This window comes from Ovis aries, chromosome 1 (assembly GCF_016772045.2).
Source record: "Ovis aries strain OAR_USU_Benz2616 breed Rambouillet chromosome 1, ARS-UI_Ramb_v3.0, whole genome shotgun sequence".
NCBI classification, from domain to species: Eukaryota; Metazoa; Chordata; class Mammalia; order Artiodactyla; family Bovidae; genus Ovis; species Ovis aries.
In genome coordinates, this window is record NC_056054.1 from 125,332,158 (window position 1) to 125,359,558 (window position 27,401).

At 39.6% G+C, this 27,401-nt stretch overlaps 1 protein-coding gene across 1 annotated transcript; it reads left to right on the top strand.

Moving 5' to 3' along the window:
* Window positions 1–22,697: 22,697 nt before the first annotated feature.
* LOC101103772 (keratin-associated protein 11-1) lies at window positions 22,698–23,604 on the top strand. Its single transcript, XM_004002772.3, has one exon. It carries the CDS (start codon window positions 22,749–22,751, stop codon window positions 23,226–23,228), a length of 480 nt encoding a protein of 159 aa, XP_004002821.1. The 5' UTR covers window positions 22,698–22,748; the 3' UTR covers window positions 23,229–23,604.
* The last annotated feature ends 3,797 nt before the right edge of the window (window positions 23,605–27,401 follow it).

Below are 27,401 nucleotides of genomic sequence, written 5' to 3' on the forward strand. Positions count from 1 at the left end.
AAGCCAGGAGAAATTTTTTAAAAAATAGAAAAAAGAAAAGGAAAACCCAAGTTTAGAATGGGACTATTTTATAGAATATGACTAACGGTAAATGTTGAAAAAAATATGAAATAGAATGGAATCTAGACTATTATTGTGATTATAGTGTAAAGTCAGTTGAATAGGTCTTAAATAGTTTTTGAAGGGTGATAAAAATTAAAAAAAATAAAAAGTCATATCAATACTAACAAAAACAGAAAGTAGGAGTTGAGGGTGGGGTACAAGGAAAAACAGAAGTGTTTTAAGTTACATGAAAGATACTAAATAGATATGTATTTTCTGACATAGTTTTTTAAAACATTACAGTTATATGTGAGATTATCTTTTTTCATTGTAACATTCTATACAGTGTTCTAAAGTGTTAGTCGCTCAGTCATGTCTGATTCTTTGAGACCTCATTTACTGTAGCCCACCAGGCTCCTCTGTCCATGGGATTTTCCTGGCAAGATCACTGGAGTGGGTTGCCAGTTCCTTCTCCAGGGGATCTTCCCAACCCAGGGATCTTCCTGACCCAGGAATCAAACTCAGGTCTCTTGCACGCTTTACCATCTGAGCTACCCGGGAAGCCTACCCAAAATGGACACAGAGTCCTGCACAAAACAGATGTGCAAGGCGTGGCAGGTAATTACAGTGTGACACCAGTGTAACCTCCTCTCGAATAAGAAAGCCTTCTCCTATCTCCCCAGAAGCGTTCTCAGTTCCTCTCTGATATAATTCCATTCCTCCCCACTAACATCCCCTCATCCTAACTTTCGTTGCCTTAGGATAGCAATTTGTGCTCAGTTGTTCAGTCATGTCTGACTCTTTGCGATCCCATGGACTTTAATCTGCCAGGCTCCTCTGTCCATGGGATTTTGCCGGCAAGAATGCTGGAGTGGGTTACCATTTCCTTCTCCAATACAGTTTGCTCTTGCCTATTTTTGAACTTTCTATGAATAGAATATATACATTATTTTATGTTTTGTTTCAACAGTTTGTTTCATCCATGTTATTGAGATAGCTCAGTTTGTTTGCTTTTATTAGTTTATACGATTTCATTGTCTATTCAGACATTAGCTAATGTCTTCCACTGTGGGTGAACTTTGGGTTATTTGCAGTTCTTGGCTTTTGTGAGAGATATATCTTTAAATATTTTAAAAGGGGATAACATACAGCTTTGAAAACAAGATGGATTGTTGAAAAAATAAATTAAAATAAAATTTATACCTCAATATGATAGTAAAAAGAAAACAACAAGGAAGCTTGAAATAGGAGCTCTAAAATGGGATGATAAAAGTAAATACAAATTTATGGAATAGCTGTGAATATGTTATCTTTTACTGAAAGGTAAATACTAGACTGGGTCAAAATAATATCTGAGGGAGAACCTCTTGTCATGAGTGCACATAAAATGGAACAATGGAGAAAGATTACGAGTAAGAAGGTAGGAAAATCTACATAATCAAAAAGCAAACGAAACAACTGGAGTTACAGTAAATCTGTAGGATTAGGATTCACCATAGTTAAAAAACAAGTGGAGACCAGCTTTGAAAATTCCCTGGGCACACTCAACCAGTTTGGTTGTACAGAAAAAAACAAACAAACAAAAAAAAAACAAAACAAAAAAACCAGAAAGCAGCTGACTTTGCAAGATTGGCTTGATGTAGGTCATTTCTTGCTTATGCTCTGGAAATCATAAGCGACACTTGAACTGTTTTCCAAGGTTGGTATGAGGTAACCACTAACCAGATCCCTATTACTGAAGAAAATTCTAATAATATAAGCAATCACAGTGATGAATATGAACTTACTCTGTAAGCTGCTTTATAACAATGTACCCCACCTGAGCCTCACTTTATATTTGGCTTGCGTGCCCTTGTTTGCAAACTTTTTGGTGTGTGCGGAACAAAATTTTTCTAATTACTGTTTTGGTGATTCAGTGGTTTTACTTCTGTTATTTCTGAACTTTTGACAGTGTGACACTGTTAAACAGGACAAAGAAGTTCCATAATATTTTTTAAAAGTGTAAAAATTTTTATGCCCCAAACTAAAAAAATCACTAAATTATATAAACAAATTCTTAGAAATTCAAGAGCAATCCAAAAATCTAATAGAAGCAGAAGATGTTAATATGCCTTTCTTAGTGTTTAACAGGTAAAGTAGGAAATAATAAATGCCAAAGACACATCCGAATAATATAATAAACTAGGCTATTTATTTGATATATATTGAGCTATTTTTCTATAACAAAGGATAAAAATAAAAGCTAATAATTAGGTAAAGAATAACAAGGTATATAACTTGAAATGAGAGTGGAAAAATTACACAGAGAGCAAAAATTACTATAATTAAGTTAGAAAATACAAAAATAAAAGAACTGATGTCCAGATAAAAAGGAAATAACAATAATGAGAAATTTAAAATTATGATTTTAAAATCTCAAAAAATGACTGAATATGAGGGAATATAAATCATGAAAAAGGGTTGAAGAAGAAAAGAATCTGAGCATATGAACAAATAATTGAGCTAAATATTGAAAATGTTTGTCAAATATTATTTTCTGAAAATGCTTTGGCCCAGAATACTGAGCTGTCAGCTCTCCTACTCCGTTAAGGACAGGTTAAGAATGAAGATCAGTGTTGTGATCCATAAGTTGTGAGACGGTACACAAAGGGCCGACATCACTTTACAAACTAGCATTACTCAAATGTGATTATGAAGATACAAAACAGAGAGCTGAAAACCTAACCTCCTTTATAAACAGTCTCAACATTCTACATAAATGTATAGCAAGTTAAATTTCAGAAAAATTCTAGAGTTAAAAATAAAAGTTTATTGCAAAACTAGTGAAAAATATGGATAAACCCTTTGGAGTGTGGAAGGTCTGTTTAAACATAAGAACAAAGCTAAAAACTATAAAAATAGTTCATAAATGTTTATCAGTAATACAGTGATCCTAGTGAAATACAAGGGCCAAAGAGGGGAAAAAAATTGCAAAGCTCTGTCACAGAGCTCGTATGCTTAATATGTAAAGAGCTGTTATAAATTTTTTTAAAAGTGCCTTAAAAATTAGGCAGAGATGCAGGCAGACAATTCACCAAAATTTAATGAACATTATCAGTAAATGAACAAGCTTCTTCAGTAATCAAAACATTAGAAATTCAAAAGCTGCTTGATACCAAGTTATGAGCAGTTCATTCTGACCTTGTGAAAGTCCAGAGATATTTACAACAAGATAATGTATTCTAAGGCCTATATTCTCAGGTCACACCTGACTCTGGGACCCCATTTCCAGGAATTGTTTTCAGAAGTATCCAATGTGGGCTGATTTTGTCAACATTGAGTTGACCATATGTGAAAATCAGGTCTTTACCAACACACACACACACACACACACACACACACACACACACACACACACACACACCATGCATCATACACAGGTATGAAGTCCTGATGCATAAAAGGGGGAGGAAGTGAGCAGAGGTCTTTATAAATAAACAATCTGGACAAGTGCAAATTGGAAAACAGATACTCCCTGAAGTTTCCTTCACATCACCATCTTTGGAGGAAGTTCTGTGTTCTTGTTCAGTGAGATGCCTCAGCCTTGCCATACTGGGTTGGCTAATTTCTTTCCCTCCTACCTGGGTTCTCTGTGGTTTCCTTCTCCCTTTTCTTTCCATGTCCCCCTTCCACTCCCCAGCAAGTCCTCTTATGCACATGGCAGAGAAGTTTAGCTATCTGTTGCCTTGGCTTCTGCTGACAAGGGTGCTCTGAAAGTGTCATCTTTCAACCCCAAGAGCTTATCAAAGCAGTTCCCCAACAGGAAGTTTCTTCAGTAAGAATCAGCTCCTGGCTGTTAGGATAATGATGGTTCTGCCACTCTAGTAAGACCAAACATGAATCTTCAAAAAAATTTTGTGTTGGCTCTCAGCTGCTTTAGATTACTCCCTAATGGTCTCTACCAATATTCCCTAGGGACATTTATTTATTCTCTGTTGTCAAAAGAATGACTGTGGACATGTTTGAAAACCCCCAAGGGAAGTATTAATTTTTACCACCTAAGGAATCCTCTTTTAGAACTTTAGGTCATAAAGTTTAGAAGGACTATCTTTACCCCTGTCATCATGGTGATAGCAACAACCCAGTGAGACAAATATTTTTGTTCTTGTTTTATGGTCCTCATAGCTATGAAGCAATATATCTAATGCACTTTAATTATAGCTGGTATGGAATTTGAGGATTTGTGTTGGAAACTTGAGTCCCATTCATGACCTAAAAGTGTGGAACTGTAACTATTAAGTATTCTAAGTTATTTGGGCACTATATTTCATTAATTGCTTGCTATATACATGTAAGTATATATAAGTTACATGTGATTAAGAATCTACTATAATTTTAACAGGCTGGAAAGTTTTATTTAGGGAAAATTAGACCCCAACAGAGGCTTGATTTAATTTAAATAAAAGAGAAAGGGGAGTGAAAAACAACTATTTAGTGACCATGTAAATGTCTCCTCACCAGGCCCTATTGAAGTGAAGTGAAGAAGTGAAGTGAAAGCCGCTCGGTCGTGTCTGACTCTTTGCAACCCCATAGACTATACAGTCCATGGAATTCTCCAGGCCAGATTACTGGAGTGGGTAGCCTTTCCCTCCTCCAGGGGATCTTCTCAACCCAGGGATCGAACCCAGGTCTCCTGTACTGCAGGTGGATTCTTTACCAACTGAGCCACAGGGGAAGCCCAGATGGTTCTGTTAATCATTTCCATTTACAGACAAGGAAAGAGACTGAGGGAGGTTAATGCTCAAGGTCACACAGCTAGTTACATAATAGAGTCTAGTTTTGGTATGTAATCTTCACAAACTGAGATAATACATGTTTTTGCTTGCTTAATCTAAATTATGAAAATTACCTGGACAATGAGGTTTCCTATAGTGGAAATCTGGCAAGACTTTTGAGAAACTGGAATTTTAGCATTTTTCCAGGAGAAGTTTCCTGATCTTCTTGAACCTACCGGAAGCCTTTCCTTGATTTAAAAGTTAAAAAAAATTAATTTTAGTGGCCAAGAACATCTTATTTTGGTTGTTGAAAAAATTTGTTTTCACTTGTTACTTGTTGCTAACTTTTAGCCACAGTCTGTCTTTTATAGCGAAGACATTGACATTCATCACTGGATCAGTGCAGTTAAGGCACCGTCTTAATTGGAAGAGGGTGAATGTTAATCATTTTAATTATTATTATGATATTTTCAGTGCCAAGAGTGCCCAGGAGCCTTTTTAATATGGAAATCCACCAAATGATAACAGGAAAAAATTTACTCCTTCCCAGTGTGGTTATAATTTAAAGGTGAAAGTAAGTAGAGTGCAGCTAAATGGAATTATTAGTTGATGTCAAACACTGTAACTCTACAAGCTATGAATAATGTCTTTCCCCAGAGCCTCCTCCTAAGATGTTTGTAGGAAATTTAAAGTACAGCATAATTATCTCACCATTGCTCTATACAATTTAGAATTTAGTTTTTCAGTTTTACTATCGTCTAGTATCCTCCCTGGTGGCTCAGATAGTAAAGAACCTACCTGCAATTTGGGAGACTGGGGTTTGATCCCTGGATTGGGAAGATACCCTGCAGAAGGGCATGGTAACCCACTCCAGTATTCTTGCCTAGAGAATTCCATGGACAGAAAAGCCTAGAGGGCTACAGTTCATGGGGTCTCAAAGATATGACTGAGCAACTCACACACACACACACACACACACACACACACACACACACACACACACAGAGTATAACAACAAGCCTAATAGGATTAACTTTTAATTTACTTACCTCTAAGTCATGAAAATCATTGTTCCAACTTTAGGAAGTGTAAAACCAGCATCAATTTCCTGAAGACCAGGAAGATTTTTCATCTATAATTGTCTTGAGCCAGATTCCAGCAGGTAATTTGAAAGTGGCAGACTCCCTTATTACCAGATCCCAGAGCCAAGAATTTCCTGTCTTTCTGTTTTGCTCCTCCCTGCGCTTATCTGTTAATGACATTTCTGATTCTTAGGAAAAAAAAAACAAAAAACAACAACCAAAAAACCTGAGTTAGCAACTGCCCACCTGAGCTTTGAAAATTCTCAGAACTTCCTGCTAATTGAATTATCTTTTGGAAGCTTAGGATAGCCTTCTCTCCTGACTTTAAGATAATTGGGATGAAAACTGTTTGTAAGGCTCAATGACAGTTTACTTTCTTGTACAGCCTTTTATGTATGAATCACAAAGCCTTTTGCAAACCATAACTTGGTTCTTGCAGAGCCCTGGGGAAGTAGATCTCATTAACCCTGTTTTACACATGATCATGAAACCGGCCCAGGGAGTTTCAGTGAGCAGCCTCTGGTCAGGCGATGAGTCAGTGGGAAAGTCGGGGGAAAAAACTTGTGGAAGTTTTGACGTGTACCTTGAATGTGCTGCCTTAAGAAGGGTGAGCAATTAATAGATGAGCAAGATAAATGAAGATCCATTTGTAGAGCAGATGTGCGATGAACAGTCATTGTTCTAACGAATTATTTAAATTGTGTCTTAGCTTAAATGAAAATGAAATTGCAGTATGTATATATATATTTTTTCCAAGCAGCTCACTGTGACATAAAAACTTTTTGGGCCAATTGGTTTTAGTGTTTAGGTGTGTATGTAAATGGAAGATCGTAGAATAACTACTAGAGTATGCTTTGGTTGGCCCCTGATAGGTGATGTTAGTAACCAAAGAGGGAGATACTTAAAATATGAAAGAATAGACATGCAGTGGGAGATACAAGAAATAATTTCAATTAACTTAGTGTGATATTTAGGTATGCAGCAGTGAACAATGAGAAAACTGGAAGCCACTTTGCATAGAGGTCATTTAGTCAGTCCAACCTCTGCTACACTTAGAACAGTCAACTTGAGGATTCTATGGCTAAAAGTACTTGAGGAAGCAGGACTTCATTAGGTAACTTTAGAAATAACCTGTTAATGAAATGCATGCCTCTATATGCTGCTGGTAAAACGATTCAGTCATTGAGGGAAGCAGAACAGCTATCCAGCTTGGAACTGGAGTCTGCACTTTGATTAGAGTTGCAGAGGATGAGAGTCTGCCCCTCAGCTTTGCCTGTTGAGCCTTTTGGTTTTGTTAGTTTACCCCAGGTTAGCAGGCTCTGGAGGACTGAGTCACATTAGCCGAATTTGAAAGAGACTGATATATAAACAAGAGTGACAATTTAATTCACGTTGAAATCAGATTAGCTTATTGGTGCTGGATACTTGCGTGTTAGTCACTTGCGTCTGACTCTTTGTGACTCCATGGTCTGTCCATAGAATTCTCCAGGCAAGAATACTGGAGTGTGTTGCATTTCCTTCTTCAGGGGGTCTTCTCAACTCACGGATCGAACCCAGGTCTTCTACATTGCAGACAGATTCTTTACCATCTGCGCTAACAGGGATACTTAGTGCATCACATTTCTAGGAAGCTAGGCCAATTGGGAAACCAAATTAATATCAGAATTCTACTTGAAGAGTCTAGTTGGAGGATTGGATTATCTGAATGACACGTTCATTATGTCTGAAAAAGATGCATTTACCCAGTGAACAATAAGAACATCTGCTTGGCTGATCGAATGCCTGCAGGCCTCCACCCCTCTGCAAAGATTACATTACCTTTGACATGTTTCCATTAGTTGGACTGCAGGTTCTCTAATGATAATTATCATTTGCCTGGGCACTGAGATGCAGATAATTTAGTCTGAAAAAAATCTGTTTAGAAGGTCTCTTTTCAGAAGTTGATTATTTCTGAAGATGTACACACATTTTCTTCATTTTATCTCCTTCATTTTAGATTCTTATTTATTTCTATTATCTTGCCCATCTTCTGATTCATAGCTCCAGATTCTGAGATCACACTGAATCAGGACTATAGTTACACTTAAACTATATGTGATACATAATTTCATTTCTCATATTGCATATTAATCACTGCCTTCAGCTCTTCCTAGTTTTTATTCATTTATTTTTCTTTATGCCCATTTTCTATTTATTTATATTTTTTTGGTCACAACTTAGGTATTTTTGTACCTCTCTTAGAACAATATCTAAATCTGAAAGCTTCAGGACCAAAATCTGCTGTGGAGCTTATAGTAGATTTCTAGACCAATAAAGGGAAGTTAGTGGCTATGCTGGGCTTCCCTGGTGGCTCAGTGGTGAAGAATCCACCTGCCAAGCAGGAGATGCAGGTTTGATCCCTGCATTGGGAAGATCCCCTGGAGGAGGGCATGGCAACCCACTCTAGTATTTTTGCCTGGAGAATCCCATGGACAGAATAACCTGGTGAACTCCCGTCCATAGAGTCGCAAAGCACTGGACATGACTGAAGAGACTGAGCATGCACACAAAGTGGCTGTGTTGGGATCAAGAGAGGAAAAAGAAACTGAAGCTAAGAGACGAAGCCAAAGATGAAATCAGGTATCAGGCCCAGTTGATTTTTTTTCCTGTAGGATCATTTTGTCAACTGTTAGTTATTTTGTAACTTAGCAAAAGCAGTTTCTGTCTTTAGGGTCACCTCAAAGTTCAATATCAAAGATAACTGTGGTCAGAAAAGCAAGGGCTGAGCATTGTTCTAGGATTCCTGTAAGGAGACTGGCCCTTTACCATGAACTGTGACCTTCCTGGCCTGTGGCTAAGCTGCTCGCAGGGAGAGAAATGTCATCTTAAAATACAAAAGATGTTTGTATTCAGTTTCACACTTACCCTAAATAAAGAGACATCCAAGGAAAGCCAACTCTTAGACTAAAGCTGAGGCAGAAAATGGAAGGCAGTCTAGCAACTAGGAATAATCCACTCATTTCAGCATTACTACTGGTATTGGATATTCCTCCAATTTTAATGGCACCTTTATGATTTCCAAACCACAACAAATTGCAAACCAGTTCCATTTAAAATATAAGACTGCATAGTCTTCAAAGGGGCTGGGAGAGACTGGTAGAGTTCTCATAGTTTTCAGTAACTCTTAGGACTCCTATAGGTCTCACTATTTCACCTGTTGTAGAACACACATATTGTCCATAGACTTTGCAGTTTTATAGTGGTTAGTGAGAAATAAGACCAGAGGAACAGATTACTGTTGAGTGGCTGAAGCTACTTGAAAGTACCAAGAATTGTCTTTAGCCAGATGCATTGCTTTGGGGCATAGACCTGCAGGTAAATGCTGGTTTGTTGTTTTTATTGTTTAGTAGCTCAGTCATGGCCGACTTCTCTGTGATCCCCATGGACTATAGCCCACCAGGCTCCTCTGTCCATGGGATTTCCCAGGCAAGAATACTGGAGTGGGTTGCCATTCCCTTCTCCTGGGAATCTTCAAGACTCAGGGATCGAACCCGAGTCTCCTGTATTGGCAGGTTGATTCTTTACCCTCTGAGCCACTAAAGTACCCTGAGTCAAAGACGTGTCTAATTGGAGAGTTAGAGGGAGCTGTGGAGGTCATCACATTGGTACCAACTTTTGTAACAGTCCCCTTCACAGGGGATTCACAGGGAATAATGAGCTGTCCATCTGCTTTGGACATTGCTAATAATATAGAGCATGAAATTCAGATTTTCTTGTAGGATACCCTAAGTCCATGTCAGAGATTTCCAGCTCGGTTTTGGCATCCTGGCAACTCAGGGAATAAGGTAATTTCATTAATGGTTTCATGGCCAAGATGATTTTTTCAGTCCCACATTCTCATCTAGAATTTTGCCACTCCTCAAAGTGGAATCTGCTTCAGCTTCCCTCAAACATGGGGCCTTTGTGATGCTTTGAGAAAGTGTGGCCAAACGGATGTTGTGTGACTTTTGAGCCTAAGTCAGAAAACAAAAACAAAAACAAAAAAATAATAAAGCTTCTGCCTACCGTTCTCTTTGAGGATTCTCACTCTTGGAACCAGCCTCTTTGTTGAAGTCCTGGCCACATGAGGTCATGCATAGGTTTCTCAGCTGACAGCAAATATTGATTAACAGATGCATGAACAAATGATAGTTCAGATAACGTCAGCTCACAATCCCCCACCTCCAGTGCTTCCCATTCCTTATGCAGCCTGCAGCAGAGACAAAGCAGCTTTGCCCAAATTCCTGAGCTGCAGAATCCCTGGACATAATGGTTGCTTTGTACATTAGGACTTTCCATGTGGCTCAGATGATAAAGAATCTACCTGAGATGCAAGAGACCTGGGTTTGATCCCTAGTTGGGGAAAAAAATTGATGGAAGAAAAAAGATGGAAGAAAATTGGATTAAAGATGTACCAAGGTGGCCCTGCCCATCAGAACAAGACCCACTTGCCCCCTCAGTCTCTCCCATCAGGAAGTTTCTATAAGCCACTTATCCTTCTCCATCAGAGGGCAGACAGACTGAAAACCACCATCACAGAAAACTAATCAATCTGATCACATGGACCACAGCTTCGTCTAACTCAGTGAAACTATGAGCCATGCTGTGTAGGGCCACCCAAAAAGGACGGGTCATGGTGGAGAGTTCTGACAAAACGTGATCCACTGGAGAAGGGAATGGTAAACCACTTCACTATTCTTGCCTTGAGAATCCCAAAACAGTATGAAAAGACAAAAAGACAAGACATGAGAGATGAACTCCCCAGGTTGATAGGTGCCCAATATGCTACTGGAGATGAGTGGAGAAATAACTGCAAAAAGAATGAAGAGATGGAGCCAAAGCTAAAACAACACCTAGTTGTGGATGGGACTGGTGATGGAAGTAAAGGCCAGAACTATAAAGAGCAATATTGCCTAGGAACCTGGAATATTAGGTCCATGAATCAAGGCAAATTGGAAGTGGTCAAACAGGAGATGGCAAGAGTGAACATTGACATCTTAGGAATCAGTGAACTAAAATGGACTGGAATGGGTGAGTTTAACTCAGATGACCATTATATCTAGTACTATGGGCAAGAATTCCTTAGAGAAATGGAGTAGCTATCATAGTAAAAAGAGTCTGATATGCAGTACTTGGGTGGAATCTTAAAAACGATAGGAAGATCTCTGTTCATTTCCAAGGCAAATGATTTAATATCACAGTAATCCAAGTCTATGCCTCGATGAATAAAGCTGAAGAAGCTGAAGTTGAATGGTTCCATGAAGACCTACAAGACCTTCTAGAACTAACACCCCCAAAAGATGTCCTTTTCATTATATGGGACTGGAATGCAGAAGTAGGAAGTCAAGAAACACCTGGAGTAATGGGCAAATTTGGCCTTGGAGTACAGAATGAAGCAGGGCAAAGGCTCATAGAGTTTTGCCAAGAGGACGCACTGGTCATAGCAAACACCCTCTTCCAACAGCACAAGAGAAGACTCTGTACATGGACATCACCAGTTGGTCAATACTGAAATCATATTGATTATATTCTTTGCAGCCAAAGATGGAGAAGCTCTATACAGTCAACAAAAGCAAGACCAGGAGCTGACTGTGGCTCACATCATGAACTCCTTACTGCCAAATTCAGACTTAAATTGAAGAAAGTAGGGAGAACCACTAACGCATTCAAGTATGACCTAAATCAAATCCCTTATGATTATACAGTGGAAGTGAGAAATAGATTTAAGAGATTAGACATTAAAAGAGATTAGATCTGATAGAGTACCTGAAGAACTATGGATAAAGGTTTGCAAGATTGTACAGGAGGCAAGGATCAAGATCATCCCCAAGAAAATGAAATGCAAAAAGGCAAAATGGTTGTCTGAGGAGATCTTACAAATAGCTCTGAAAAGAAGAAAAGAGAAAGGTAAAGGAGAAAAGGAAAGATATGCCCATTTGAATGCAGAGTTCCAAAGAATAGCGAGGCGAGATAAAAAAGCTTTCCTCAGTGATCAATACAAAGAAATAGAGGAAAACAAGAGAATGGGAAAGACGAGAGATCTCTTCAAGAAAATTAGAGATACCAAGGGAACATTTCACACAAAGATGGACACAATAAAAAACAACAGACAGAAATGGTATGGACCTAACAGAAGCAGAAGATACTAAGAATAGGCAGCCAGAATACACAGAAGAACTATACAAAAGATCTTCATGACCCAGATATTCACAATGGTGTGATCACTCTAGAGTCAGACATCCTGGAATGCGAAGTCAAGTGAGCCTTAAGAAGCATCACTACTATGAACAAAGCTAGTGGAGGTGATGGAATTCCAGTTGAGCTATTTCAAATTCTGAAAGATGATGCTGTGAAAGTGCTGCGCTCAACATGCCGGCAAATTTGGAAAGCTCAGCAGTATCCACAGACTGGAAAAGGTCAGTTTTCATTCCAATCCCAAAGAAAGGAATGCCAAAGAATGCTCAAGTATGTATTAATCGCTCATTCATGTCCAACTTTTTGTGACCCTGTGGTCTGTAGCCCGCCAGGCTCCTCTGTCCATGGGATTCTCTAGGCAAAAGTACTGGGGTGGGTTGCCATTTCCTCCTCCAGGAAGAATGCTCAAACTACTGTACAACTGCATTCATTTCATATGCTAGCAAAGTAATGCTCAAAATTCTCCAAGCCAGGCTTCAACAGTACATGAACAATGAAATTCCAGGTGTTTAAGCTGGATTTAGAAAAGGCAGAGGAACCAGAGATCAAATTGCCAACATCCGTTAGATCATCCAAAAAACAAGAGAGTTCCAGCAAAACATCTATTTCTGCTTTATTGACCATACCAAAGCCTTGACTGTGTGGATCACAACAAACTGTGGAAAATTCTGAAAGAGATGGGAATACCAGACCATCTGACCTGCCTTCTGAGGAATCTGTATGCAGGTCAAGAAGAAACAGTTAAAACTGGGCATGGAACCACAGACTGATTCCAAATGGGAAAAGGAGTATGTCAAGGCTGTATATTGTCCCCCTGCTTATTTAATTTATATGCAGAGTACATCATGTGAAATTCTGGACTGGATGAAGCACAAGCTGGAATCAAGATAGCTGGGAGAAATATCAATAATCTCAGATATGCAGATGACACCACCTTTATGGCAGAAAGTGAAGAAGAATTAAAGAGCCTCTTGATGAAAGTGAAAGAGGAGAGTGAAAAAGTTGGCCTAAAACTAAACATTCAGAAAACTAAGATCATCATGACAAACAGATGGGGAAACAGTGGAAACAGTAACAGACTTAATTATGGGAGTCTCCAAAATCACTGTAGATGGTGACTGCAGCCATGACATTAAAAGATGCTTTCTTCTTGGAAGAAAAGCTATGACCAACCTAGACAGCATATTAAAAAGCAGAGACATTTAGTTCAGTTCAGTTCAGTCACGCTATTGCATCTGACTCTTTGTGATCCCATGGACTGCAGCACACCAGGCCTCCCTGTCTATCACCAACTCTCGGAGTTTACTGAAAATCATACCCATTGAGTCTGTGATGCCATCCAACCATCTCAGCCTCTGTTGTCCCCTTCTCCTCTCACCTTCAATCTTTCCCAGCATCAGGGCCTTTACAAATGAGTCAGTTCTTTGCATCAAGTGGCCAGAGTACTGGAGTTTCAGCTTCAAAATCAGTCTTTCCAATGAACACCCAGGACTGATTTCCTTTAGGGTGGACTGGTTGGATCTCCTTGCAGTCCAAGGGACTCTCAAGAGTCTTCTCCAACACCACAGTTCAAAAGCATCAACTCTTTGGCACTCAGCTTTCTCTATAGTCCAACTCTCACATCCATATATGACTACTGGAAAAACCATAGCTTTGACTAGACAGACCTTTGCTAGTAAACTAGTGTTTCTTCTTTTTAATATGCTGCCTTGTTTGGTCATAACTTTTCTTCCAAGGAGTAAGTGTCTTTTAATTTCATGGCTGCAATCACCATGTGCAGTGATTTTGGAGGCCAAAAAATAAAGTTTGCCACTGTTTCCACTGTTCCTCCAACTATTTTCCATGAAGTGACGGGACCAGATGCCATGATCTTTGTTTTCTGAATGTTGAGCTTTAAGCCAACTTTTTCACTCTCCTCTTTCACTTTCATCAAGATGCTCTTTAGTTCTTCTTCACTTTCTGCCATAAGGGTGATATCATCTGCATATCTGAGGTTAGTGATATTTCTCCTGGCAATTCCAGCTTGTGTTTCCTCCAGCCCAGCATTTCTCATGATATAAGCTGCATGTAAGTTAAATAAGCAGGGTGACAATATACAGCCTTGACATACTCCTTTTCCTATTTGCAACCAGTCTGTTTTTCCATGTCCAGTTCTAACTGTTGCTTCCTGACCTGCATACAGATTTCTCAAGAGGTAGGTGAGGTGGTCTGGTATTCCCATCTCTTTCAGAATTTTCCAAAGTTTATTGTGATCCACACAGTCAAAGTCTTTGACATAGTCAGTAAGGCAGAAATAGATGTTTTTCTGGAACTCCCTTGCATCAACTCCTTGCTAATGTTGGCAATTTGATCTCTGGTTCCTCTACATTTTCTAAAACCAGCTCTACCATCAAAGGTCTGTCTTGTCAAAGCTATAATTTTTCCAGTAGTTGCTATGGATGTGAGTATAAAGAAAGCTGAGTGCCGAAGAATTGATGCTTTTGAACTGTGGTTTAGAGAACATTCTCAAGATTCCCTTGGACTGCAAAGAGATCCAACCAGTCCATCCTAAAGGAAATCAGTCCTGAATATTCATTAGAAGGACTGATGTTGAAGTTGAATCTCCAATACTTTGGCCACCTGATGTGAAGAGCTGACTCATTGTAAAGACCCTGATGCTGGGAAAGATTGAAGGTAGGAGGAGAAGGGGATGACAGATGATAAGATGGTTCGATGGTATCACTGAGTCAATGAAAATGAGTTTTAGTCAACTCTGGGAGTTGGTAAACTCCAGGAGCTGGCTTCCTGCAGTCCATGGGATCACAAAGAGTTGGACATGACTGAGCAAGTGAACTGAACTGAACTGGGGAAGATCCCCTGGAGAAGCGAATGGCTACCCACTCTATTATTCTTTGGAGAATCCCAAGGGCATGGAGCTTTGTGGGTTACAGGCCATGGGGTTACAAAGAGTGGGACAGGAATGAGCGACTGACACTTTCACTTTCACTTTCACTTTTGTTCATTAAGTTTTGGGGTAATTTGTTCCAAAGTAACTGACAAGCAGAAGAGAGTAGGGCTTCTGGATTTTGTATGTATGTTTAAGTGAGGTGTAGTTAAGTGGTAACATTCTCAAAATGAAAATGAGTTATACTTTTAATTACATTTTAAAAAGCACTTATAATGCTTACTATTTAGATATCTATTAAACTCTCTTATTAAACCATGAAATCATTTAAGTATTTGTTAAAATATTGTCATGATTTCTATCTTGAAAATTTTAGCCATGTTTTCCTATTATATTCATTATTATTCAACTAACTTTTAAATTTCTATTAATTTACCTTTTAAATAAAAAAAAGTTGGCTAAACCTCATTCTGTATAATGATATCCATGAATTAGTGGCTTTTATAGCTTAGTCACACTGTATTAATACACTTAAAAGCAAGCGCATATGTTTTGAGATTAAAAAGTGTCCAATTACTATCTAAAATTATCTCCCATTGCATAATTAGCATATATCTCATTCTGGGAAAAACTTCCTTCATCTTGGAAAAGAGCTGTGCCATCAAACAGACAATGAGATCTTTCAGCTTTAGTGTTTGGGGTGTCAACTCCTAGGGACTAGCCTGTGTTAAGAAAATGACACAGTGTAATTGACTTTGTTGCTGTTCAGTTTCTAAGTTGCGTCTGACTCTTTGTGACTTCATGGACAGCAGCTTACTAGGCTGCAGAGACTGACATTACTTGTCAGAAGTTAAAAATCTACTCATATTCTATCTGTGATTAAGGACTTTTGTAGTGTTTAATTTGGTCTTTCCAAAAAGAACTCTAAAAATGTAAATGTTAGTCGTTTGATGCTCAGTTTGTATATAAGATATTTCTTAGGCTTGTATGAACAGAGACATGGATGTACCTTGAGGGGCTCCAAGCCAGTGATTAGGACCAGTTACTTTTTGTTTTTTAGTTGTGCCAGTTGGCTTGTAGGATTTCAGTTCACAGGTTGGCAGTAAAAGCACAGAGTCCTAACAACTGGACCATCAGAAAATCCCCAAACCAGTTACTTTTCTTATATAAATAGAAAGCGTTTGTAATCTGGTATCATAATCTGAGATCTCTGGAAGCAGATTTTGAGACAGTTAGTTTGGGAGTTTCATTTCAGGGAAGGCAGCAAATGGGGAGTGAAACAGAGGAGCAGGAATGCCATCACAGGAACTGTTATTGATCAGCCACCATCACAAGCAACTCGTGCATGATTTTGAGGGTTTTTCTGAAATAGTTTCAGAGCTGTCTACCTGGAGGATGAAAGGTGGAAACACTCGCTCATTCATCTGCATTTCCTGTTGCTCAAGGGAGACCCAGTTCTGGGTGGTGCATATAGGCATGCAGAGTCAGTTAGCATAGACTCCTCTTGCTGTGGCATCAGAGAAGACTTAGGATGGGAAGCAAGAAGTAGGGGAGTGGCCCTAAAATGAAGACAGCAGTGTCTGGGTGCACCACCGTGAAGCTGGCTCAAGTGTGTGCGAAAAGGATGCAGCAAGAGATGGGATGACACAGGTTGGAACTAATTCACAACCTGATATATTTGTCTGATATATTTGACCATGATGCTTCTTCTTTGACACTTAATATCTCATCCATCAGATGAGAGAGTTAGACTAGAGGTCTTTAAGATCCAGTTCTGATAGTCTAATTACTAACATGAGAGAGTACTGGTCTAAGGCTACATTCCTAATTCCCCTGGATAGAAAGATCAGACCAAGAACAGTTGCATTGAAAGGGCATCAGCACAGGTCAGCTAGGTGATGCTAAAGACAAGACTTACCTTATACTTCTTTCTCTCACATAGCTCCTATTAATAGCATCCTTATCCTCCTGGGTACCAAGGAGACCCTGAATAATTCTGTATCAGGGAAGGATAATACACTTGTGTGACTTTGGGCCTTCTCTCTGGCCCTATACATAAACGTTACTCACGTCTGGTCAAAGGCGGGTTCACTTCTTGTTACTTGAAAGACTGGGACTGGAGCACATACCAGCTACACATGTGATATCCTGCAAGAGAGTTTGTTTGGTCTCCAAACTTGGGAATCTACTTACTTTTATTGAGAGCATCCTGATTCTGATCTCCAATAAAAGCATTCATGAAAAAATACATGATTTTGAAAACAGGCATGAAGAAAGAGAATGGCAGTTCAACTTTGGATTTTTCAACCTTACATTATCCTCTGAGGATTTATTTTTCTACAAATCTTGTTGCTGGTGATTGCTATTTTCAAGTTCTAAAAGCAGCAACTATTTTGCTGGTCTTTGCCTGCTTCTTTCACTTTTCTGCTTTCTGCCTTACATTTCCCTCCAGCCCCAAAGATTCAAACCTTTGTATGATTGACGCTTTTTGAAAAGAGTTTGGAAAATGAATTTCAGCTCAGTTTTGGTGCAAATCACTCAGCCTTTGGGGGGTTTATAATGTCTTGGTTAATAAGAATTCTGGAGATTCAAGCTGGAGGTCTGTGTGAAGTTGGGAAAAAATGGCAGAACAATTCAGCCAAGATGTATTTTGTTTTTAAAGCAGTCATTATGTTCTGTCCTTAGAATTTTTCAATTCCCTTTTTATGTTTTTTAAGATAGAATGAATAGCTTTCATTTCAGAGTATGAGCATCCTGGAAAAGTGCAGGATGACAAATTCTAATTTTATGTTTATTAATTTTTCAGCAAGTTTAATATTGCTCCATTCGATGAGACTAGGTGATTTTTTTTTGAACCAGCATTGATAAACATTATTACCAATTTTGTGATAAAAAATATCCTTCCTGCATGTCAAAACTTCAGCCTCCCACACATGCTTAATTCTTTTTACTCTCAAACACTTGGCCTTGTCAGTGATTGCTGTGATTCAGTTTTGAGTGAAAGAATTGCTCATTTCCAGTCTGTGATAATTATTGTATAAGGCTTAGATTGTTCTATACAAACGAGAGCAAATTACCCATCAAGGATGTAGATAATGGGTAGTAGTACTTTAATCTCCTCTCATCTTCTCTCATCATATACTCCTCTCACTTCACACCCTGCAGACACAGGAATAATCTTTGCAAACCTTTTCGCTGAGTTGAAGTTTGATATTGCATATAACTATCTCTTGATAGCTGCTGGACACAAAAGTTTTTCTTACATTCCAATGAAAGGATGATTTATTGATTTCACTTAGCAACACTGTAGACTTAGAATCATGTCTTCAAGCTTCATGTTGCTGTCAGTGCCTATTTCTTTTTTCTTTTGGCAAATTTTAGCATTGTTTTAATTAAGGAACATAGCTGTTTGAAACAGGAGATTTTAAGCTAGTTGAATAGAAGCAAAGTGAAAGATTCCTCTATTAGGATAGCTGCTATGAATAAAATCCTTACTATGTGGATTTGAATTCCATTGTAAATTTGGCACTAAACAACACTGGTCTAAGCCAAAAATTTCTCATTTTTGTTTAGAAGCCCTGAACATTTTCTTTCACATTTAAGGAGGGGAAAGGGAAGAAAAGGAAAAGGGGAAAAAAAGCACTCTATAATAGAATCTCATTAGCTTGATAATGGGTATGCTGATTGTAACTTGGTACTCCCTAAACAATTTCAGGTAATGGCAAACAACTTAAAATGTAGGTGAGATGTGAATTTGCAAAAACCTCTTTCCTTGATGTGCATGGTTCTTTACTTTTGCATCTTACACTCAATTCAAATTAAGAATCTAGATGCTGGCATTTACATATTGAATGTACAAGAGTGTTAAGCAGCAATTCTAGCTCCTTGTGTGTGTGTGTGTGTGTGTGTGTGTGCTCAGTTGCTGTCATGTCCAACTCTTTGTGACCCATGGATTTTAGCCCCCCGAGGCTCCTCTGTCCTTGGGATTTTTCCGTAGGATATTGTAAGACACTAGCCTTTGCTGTTTTTCAGAGAACTTGCCATTTCGCCAGGGCTAAATATTGAGTAGAAAGCAGTCTATTGATTAGTGCCTTTAGCTCTAACTATTTAAAGAGTCTCTTGGTTTTGCTTACTTTGTGACAGGGAGAAAACTCTACAATATCATCTTAGAGTGATTTTGTTAGGGGAAGCACACTGACTGAAACTGCCCACCCTGGCCAGGCCCTTTAGTAACCATTTGCATGAGTTATTTTATGACCGGAGATCCTGGTAAGGAATATGGAACTGATAAGCCACCACTAACTGGAAGAGTTCGGGAAAGGTCAAAAGGAGACACCACGTGTCGGTCCACTTCCAAGAATCCCTCTCGCTAGCGTCCATCTAGGCTGAGCAATGCGTGCACCACCAGGAAAAACTCTGAATTAGAATGATTGGCCAAAGACCACCCTGAAACTAATCCTATCACCATAAAACCCAAGACTGCAAGCCACATGGCAGAGCAGTTCTCCTGAGTTCCCCTACCCTGCTAATCTCCACCTGGTTGCCCTTTCCCAATAAAATCTCTTGCTTTGTCAGCAGATATGTCTCCTCGGACAATTCATTTCCAAGTGTTAGACAAGAGCCCAGTTTTGGGCTCTGGAAGGGGTCCCCCTTCCTGCAACAATTTCAGAATTTGTGAGTCCTATTTTCTCAGAGGAGTCATGACACCTAGATTTGAAAACTCAATTCACTTCTCTATTCTTCTCTAATAATTAGTTGTACATGTCACCATTAAAAATAATTTCAATTTCAAATTGTAGCTGCAAGCTATTAAAGGCTTTCTGTCTCTTCCTGCTTTGTTTGTAGTGATCTTGCACTTTATTCTGTTAGGTAGTTGGAATAGGAAAAAGGAGTCCAGCATGGTGGTGGCTAAAAGACAAGGAAGGGAAAAGCCCACTAAAATAGAACAAAGGAAGGTCCAAGGATTGGAATGAGGACCTCAGGTAGAACAAACAGCACTCCTGGCTGGCCCAATTTACACAGGACAAGCCCAGGGGGAGGAGGAAAGACATAGAAAGAGGAGCCAAAGGGCCCAGGCTCTCTGTCTCTTGTCTTTCTCTCTCTTCTTTTTGCGTCTTTTGGTTTGGTATGCCCTCACACCTCGAGGATGTATTTTCCTTTATTTTCTAAATAAGACAGCTGTAACACTGGTCTATCTGAGAGCTGTGACGCACTGAGGGCTTTAACGTCTGTCGCTTCAAATTTTTGTTGTGATGAGACAGAACCGAGGAAATTACACACTCCCCTGACAATTCTAATGAAGTAAAATTATCAAAATTATATATCATGAAAAAACCCTCATGAAGTTTAAAGACAGCAGTGCTTGTAACTTACTATTTAAAATTTTATTTATTTTTGTTGTTGTTAATTAATGGAACTGGAATAGACATAAAGACTGTATTCTTTGTGGTGTCATCAATAAAACATTGATTACTTGATTTTTCAAATAAATTTTTGCTTGAACTTTAATGAAGGCATCTCACCATGTTTGAATATTCCCAGCATAGGTTCACAACACATGACTCTGTTTTATTCACATCTCAACTTAGCCAAGTATAAACTGTGTGACTTTGGTTAGTCATTAAACCTCCCTGAACTTCAGCTTCTTTATGTGACATGATACCTAGTCCTTAGGGTTGCTGGATGCACTCTGTTCTGATGGTGTATGTGAAATCTCTAATTTAATGCCTGGAAGAGCCTCAAAAGTGTTCATTTCCTTTCCCTCTGAAGCTGAAGGAAGATGTTTTCTAGAATTTTTTAAATTATGATTTTTAACTTTTAATGGAAAAGAGAAATAAAGACAGAGCAACAGTTTATACAAATTCTCTTCCAGAAATGTGGCAATAGGTATTAGAAACTTCTCTTGTGTCACTTGACCACTAACTTCACATTTTCATGTGGTCACTTGATTAATTTACACAATGAAGTACGTCTCCACAGCTGTCTGTGTATCCCTGGCTGGTAGAAGCCTGTAAACTACACATCCATTTTCAAAGAAGGAAGCCAGCTCCTGTGACCAGGACCTTGACCTCCAAACACCAACTGGGAAATTCCCCATGGTTGGAAGAGCATAGTCCTAACCTTGTGGAAAGTAGTCATCTCTTTAATTTCTCCCCATACCCGAGTACATGTTTGTGAGCCACTGAGGGAGAGACAGTGTGATCCCTGGGAATTATAATACGTCCCACAGCACAGCATCGTTTTGTTGGGGTGTATTATTAGCCTCCAAATTAGAGCCGTGGGGAGCTCCCAACATGGCTTCAGTGGGATGAATAGAGATGAATAAAGCATTCAGCAAAAGGACTTCTGGTGAGATCTAACATAAAGCTGTTTGCTTTGTGCATGTTTAAAATATAGCCTACTACAGCCCTCAAATATATGTAAATTCATCGCTGTCACTCTTTCCTACCCCATGTAAGCCAGTTTACAAAATGAATCAGCTCTTACAGCTGTTTTGATGTAGAAATATCACCAACCATTTAAGCTGTGCTGAAGTGACTTATTTTTCCAGGGTTGAAATGGTTTTCTACAGATGGATCACAAGGCTCAGTCATTTTGGCATTGGGAACTGAATCCATTGTAGCAAAGTGAAATCACAGAGAGAATATCTTTCTATGGTTTCCCCAAGAATAAAAAGAATAATTAAATATTACAGCCCACTGTTCACACATCCATTCATCACCAAATATTGATTAAGGGCCTGTTTCCTCCACTCTCTCCTCCCTTTATCCTTCATGTAGACAGTGACCCTGAAGAGCCTTTGATTTGTCTGTGATGAAAGTGCATCCTATCTGTAAGTTTTTGTGTGAAAATAAATGCCTTTTGAATATATTGAGCACTTTGAGAGAAAGACATCATGCCCTTTCAAATGAACATTATAATAATTTAATAAATTAACTAAACCTGTTCCACTGACACATTGATGAGTCATATGAGTTGCTCTTATCCATTGTTACAAGATTAAACATTTTGGGAATAAAGCTCATCCAATTTATTGAGAAAGAAACTTGGCTACAAATGCAGTCCCACTTAATTAGCTTCTGTTCCAAGTTGCCTAGCTGCTTGAACATAAATGGTGAGTCCCATTGCCCTCTGAGTTTCCTGGGGGCATCTTGCTCTGATCACTTAATTGATTTTCCAAACCAGTTTGTACTCTGGATATATCTTTGTGTCCTTTTTCGGTCTTGTCATTATCATCTTGAAGCATATTCAACAAAATTCTTTGTAGAAGCCCCGTTAGCTATGGAAGAGTGACTGATTAAATTAAGCATATTAAGTACCAACAACAATCCAAACAGGGTGTGGCTGTGTAATGAGTCCTGGTTAGAAGGGAGAGAGGGTGGGATGGTAGTGTGTTTGGTGTTACTGTCAGAGGGACACTCACTGTATCCACGCAAGATGAATGAGGGATGAATTGTGGGCTGGGATGACCAATAGCTTTGAAGCTGTCAACCCACCTCCTTAATCCTGGAACTAAGTACAGTCCAGAAGCCTTTTGACTTAGTTACCAAACTACTAAACTTTCTTTATGAGGATGAAGGCTTTTCAAGAGACAATTAACCTGGAAATTCACAGGAGGTTCTAAGGCAAGCTGGTGTGAGCCAAAGAAGCCAGGAAGGTCAGGGTGGGAGCCCCACCCACCAGCAAGAATGTATAAAAGCTCAGAAGCCTGAAGTGGCATTCACAGTTCAAGAACCAGCCTCAGTGAGTTACCCACATCTCTCCACCAGCACCATGTCCTACAGCTGCTCCACAAGGAACTGCTCTTCCAGGCGGATTGGAGGAGAATACACTGTTCCAGTGGTCACAGTTTCTTCCCCGGATGCCGATTGCCTGAGTGGCATCTATTTGCCCAGCTCCTTCCAAACGGGCTCCTGGCTCCTGGACCACTGTCAGGAGACCTGCTGTGAGCCCACTGTTTGCCAGTCAACTTGCTACCAGCCAACTCCTTGTGTCTCCAGCCCTGTGCGGGTGACCTCTCGGCAAACCACCTGTGTCTCCAGTCCCTGTTCGACTACCTGCAGCCGGCCACTCACCTTTATCTCCAGTGGCTGTCAGCCTCTGAGTGGCGTCTCTACTGTGTGCAAGCCAGTGAGAAGCATCTCCACTGTCTGCCAACCGGTGGGAGGAGTCTCCACCATCTGCCAACCTACCTGCGGGGTCTCCAGGACGTACCAGCAGTCCTGCGTGTCCAGCTGCAGAAGAATTTGCTAAGTTCAGAAGCCCATGAGTGAATCAAGATTCCATGACCTGCCAGCTGCGTTTCCAGGATCTTCCGACATGCTGCCTGAGTGACTTCATTGCTGACCCCTGTTCTAACTGCCTGATTGCTGGCTGCCAGCCCTGAATAAGCCGCCTTTGGCAATCTAATATTTGGCCGGCACCAATCTTATTTTAAGTGTTTGATGACTGGTGGCATGTATACCTCTGGATGTTTCCAGAAATGTACCACTCACGCCCCAGTCTCTAAGGGTTTTGGCATGTTTTGACCTTGCTGCTTTGTCTTCTGGCTTCTGCTTTTGTGCCTTGGAAAAGGGAACTTGTCTTGCTCTGTGTTTCTCAATAAAACCTCATTACTTGGCATTGCAAATGTATGTCTCAGTTGAGTTCTTTGTTTGCAAGAATTTTTACTATTTATGAATCATCCTTTGCTGATCAGGGTCCAGGTTTCTTTTCTGAGCCTGGAGCATGGGTTCAGTCATTGTGTTTCATGACAAGCAAGGGGTTATCTTTTGTTTTTAACTTAAAAAGTTGAGAATAATTGCTTTACAATGTTGTTAGTCTCTTCTGTACAATGACGTACGTGAGCTATAAGTATACGTATACCTCCTCCCTCCTCAGCCTCCTCACACCCCTGCCATCCCACCCCTCTAGGTCATCACAGACCACCGAGGTGAGCTCCTGTGTTATATAGAAGCTTCCCACTAGCTATCTACTTTACATCTGGTAGTGTGTATATGCTAAAGCTACTCTCCCAATTCATCTTACCCTCCACGGATGGACCTAGGGTCTGTTATACATGATGAAGTAAGTCAGAAAGAGAAAAACAAATACTGTATATTACTGTATATGTATGAACTCTAGAAAGATGGCACTGAAGAGCCTGTTTGCAGGTCAGGAATAGAGATGCAGACATAGAGAATGGACAGCAAGGGGTTATCTTATGTTTTACCTGGTTGTTGTTTAGTCACTCAGTCGTGTCTGACACTTTGGAACCCACGGACTGCAGCGTGCCAGGCCTCGCTGTATTTTACCATCTCCCAGAGCTTGCTCAGACTCATGTCCATCAAGTTGATGATGTCATCCAACCATCTCATCCTCTGTCATCCCCTTCTCCTCCTGCCCTCAATCTTTCCCAGGATCAGGGTCTTTTCCAGGGAGTCAGCTCTTCATATCAGGTGGCCAAAGTATAAGAGCTTCAGCTTCAGCATCAGTCCTTCCAATGAATATTCAGGATTGATTTCCTTTAGGATGGACTTGTTGGATCTCCTTGAAGTTCAGACTCTCAAGAGTCTTCTCCAACACCACAGTTCAAAAGCATCACTTCTTCGACACTCAGCCTTCTTTATGGTCCAACTCTCACATCCATACTTGACTACTGGGAAAACTATATCTGGTTAGAGAGTCTTGACACATGTAGTCAAGTAGGGTGATTAATCCTCTATACTTCCTCCCAACTATTTATGGGCTTGCAGAATAATTTCCATGCAGGACAAAGAGAAGTTACCTAGGAAGCCAAGTAGTTTGGGGAATTGTACAGTGAAGGGAGTCAGTTAGTTTCTGAGTCTTTCTTCAATACAGGACAACTGTGGAAAACTTTGCAAAGGATCCCTCCGTGATCAGATGAGATGCAGGGAGAAGGTGAAAGATGAAAAGTCAGTGTCTAGGTCCTGAGATTCACAACATCACAAAGGTGACTGTAGTTTTCTATTTCCCTCATATATCACTATGTATTGGTAGACCCCCAAACATGCTCTGGGTAAACTAAAGTTCCATGTTTTAGTAAACCTGGACAGAAGAGACTTAAAAACAAATTTCAAACACATGCTGGTTTATTTTAATATCTTGCGCTCCTGTGCTCAGTTGTGTCTGACTCTTTGTGACCCCATGGACTATGTAGCTCACCAGGCTCCTCTGTCCATGAGGTTCTCCAGACAGGAATATTGGAGAGGGGGTCTTCCTGACTAGGGGATCAAACCAGCATCTCCTATGTCTCCTGGATTGGCAGGTAGATTCTTAGACTCTTTACCACTGAACCACCTGGGAAGCTCATTTTAATATGTGGGGTCTTGTTTTGTGCTTGCTTTCCACTGGAGCTCCCAAACAGATAAAACAAGTCATCTGGACTGGTGGTTGACATGCTAATTCCTTTTGCTTTTTTTTTTTTTTTTGGAAAGTGAGAACTGACTCCCAGGTGGTCTCCTTGTGTCCTCACTCTCTCTTATGCCCAGAAACACACCTCTATATTTCCCTTTCAGAGCTGATCAAGGAGAATCAGAAGAGGAAGATTTTTTTTTGTCTTTTTACAGAAAATAGAGACAGAGGAGGTGCACATGCCAGGGGCAATGGGTACCTTTTCTCATAACAGCGGTACTTAGTGCCTTGTGGAGTATCTGACCAACCATTTCTTTTGTCAGCACAAAATGGGTTTCCTATTTCACTAATGGCTTTTCAGAGAGGCAAAATGTATGGATAATTTCTGGAGAGAAAATGTTCATTTCTTCCTATTACTGACTCTCCTCGTAAAGTTTTCCTCTAGTCAAATGTTAATAAGTAAGACTCATAGTAATATCTCATTAAAGTGAGATATCAATGTATAATGTTTTATTATACATTGATTTCATGCTTCTTCTTTTTAAAAATAATACCCTGGTTTTCAGAAATTCTCTGGTTTGTACTATGGTATAAATCACTGGGGAACCCTGGGTGTCCCCTTCAAAGTGGTTGTTTGTATAACTCTCACATTTGTTTATTTCAGTCACTTCACATATGATTTGGAAAAAAGGAAGTTTTTCAGAGGTTTACACATTATTAGTGATTCTTTTGTTTTATTCTTTAGCTTTGTAGCTTTCAATAAAAATGAAGAACAGAGATGTCTTTTCTTTCTTTTTATTTAGATGGCCAATCATTTTTAATATATAAGATTCATGTAGTAGTAATAAATAATAACAGATTTTATAGGCTGAGATGAGTCCGCTTTTGCTTGGGCTCTTTATTGTGATGGTGCCAACACCCAAGGATGCTGTAGCTATCTTACCAAACTATTTCCTTGCTTTTATGTCTGTTTGGGGAATCCTCTATTTCACTATCAGAGCTATTCTAGTTGTACTTGAACTTTGAAAGTTCTCTCCATTCTTTGCTTTATTTCATAATAAATTGTAAAGTTTCAGAGTTTGTCTTTGAGGACAGTTTCAAAAGATAGAGGAGTGATGATTTCTTTCTCTCCTTGGTCTGGGACCCAGAAACGTATCTTATATGTAACGGTCTACAGTTGTGGGGAAGCAGTTTGGGGCACTTTGGTTCAGATCCTGGTTTCTGTCCCTTGGCTGGAGGCTTGTTAAGCTTCCTAAACCTTTGCTTATCCGTGAAACAAAGATATTGATGGCATCTTACGTCTTTATTTCAGGAATAAACTGAGATAAAACATCTGCATACAAGGTATTACTGAGCCATCCTGTTTTTGATATTGACACGTAATTGACTTTCTCTACCTCCTTTTCCTTTTTGGTGGGAATCCTGGCTACTTTCAGCATCGCCGAGGAATCTGAGAGAGGAGAGGTTAGAGGACAGTGACTTCCTGTTTTCTTTCCTAATCTCTGGTTTGAACTTTTACTTTAGAAGAACTAGTTCATTTTATGGATCTTCTTCCTAGTCTAGGCTCTGTTTCTTTTCAGACTGTAATGATTCAAGACACTACAGCACCATTTCCTTTGCTTGATTGCCACAAAATCTATTTACACAAGCATTTGTGTATCTTACAGACTTTACTGAAAGTCTGGGGACATAGATGATGCTTATACTTTCATGATGAAAACAACTTAGCATTACATTTTAGACATAAGGAAGCTCCTTGGTCATTGTCCCTGCGACACTATCATATTTTGCTCAAAGCCAAATTCCTGTCTCCTTTCTTTCCTCCCTCCCTTCCTTCCACAAACATTAGGGTACCTCTAACATTCCAGCTTTTGTGCTGGGTGCTTGTTACGACTTCTGCTCTCATGAATTTCATAGCTTAGTTATGTAGAGTAATATAGCTAGACCTTTTACATTTTCCTCTGTATCTTCCACTTAGGGATTCCATGTGCTTTGCCTTTTCCCTATAAATGCTCCTAAGGGCCTACCAAGGGGCTATATCCCATGAGTTCCCTGAAAAAGTAAAATTTTTTA

What these genes read in the sequence shown, in the direction of transcription:
- LOC101103772 (XM_004002772.3), top strand. Translation starts at nt 22,749, where the DNA reads ATGTCCTACAGCTGCTCCACAAGGAACTGCTCTTCCAGGCGGATTGGA.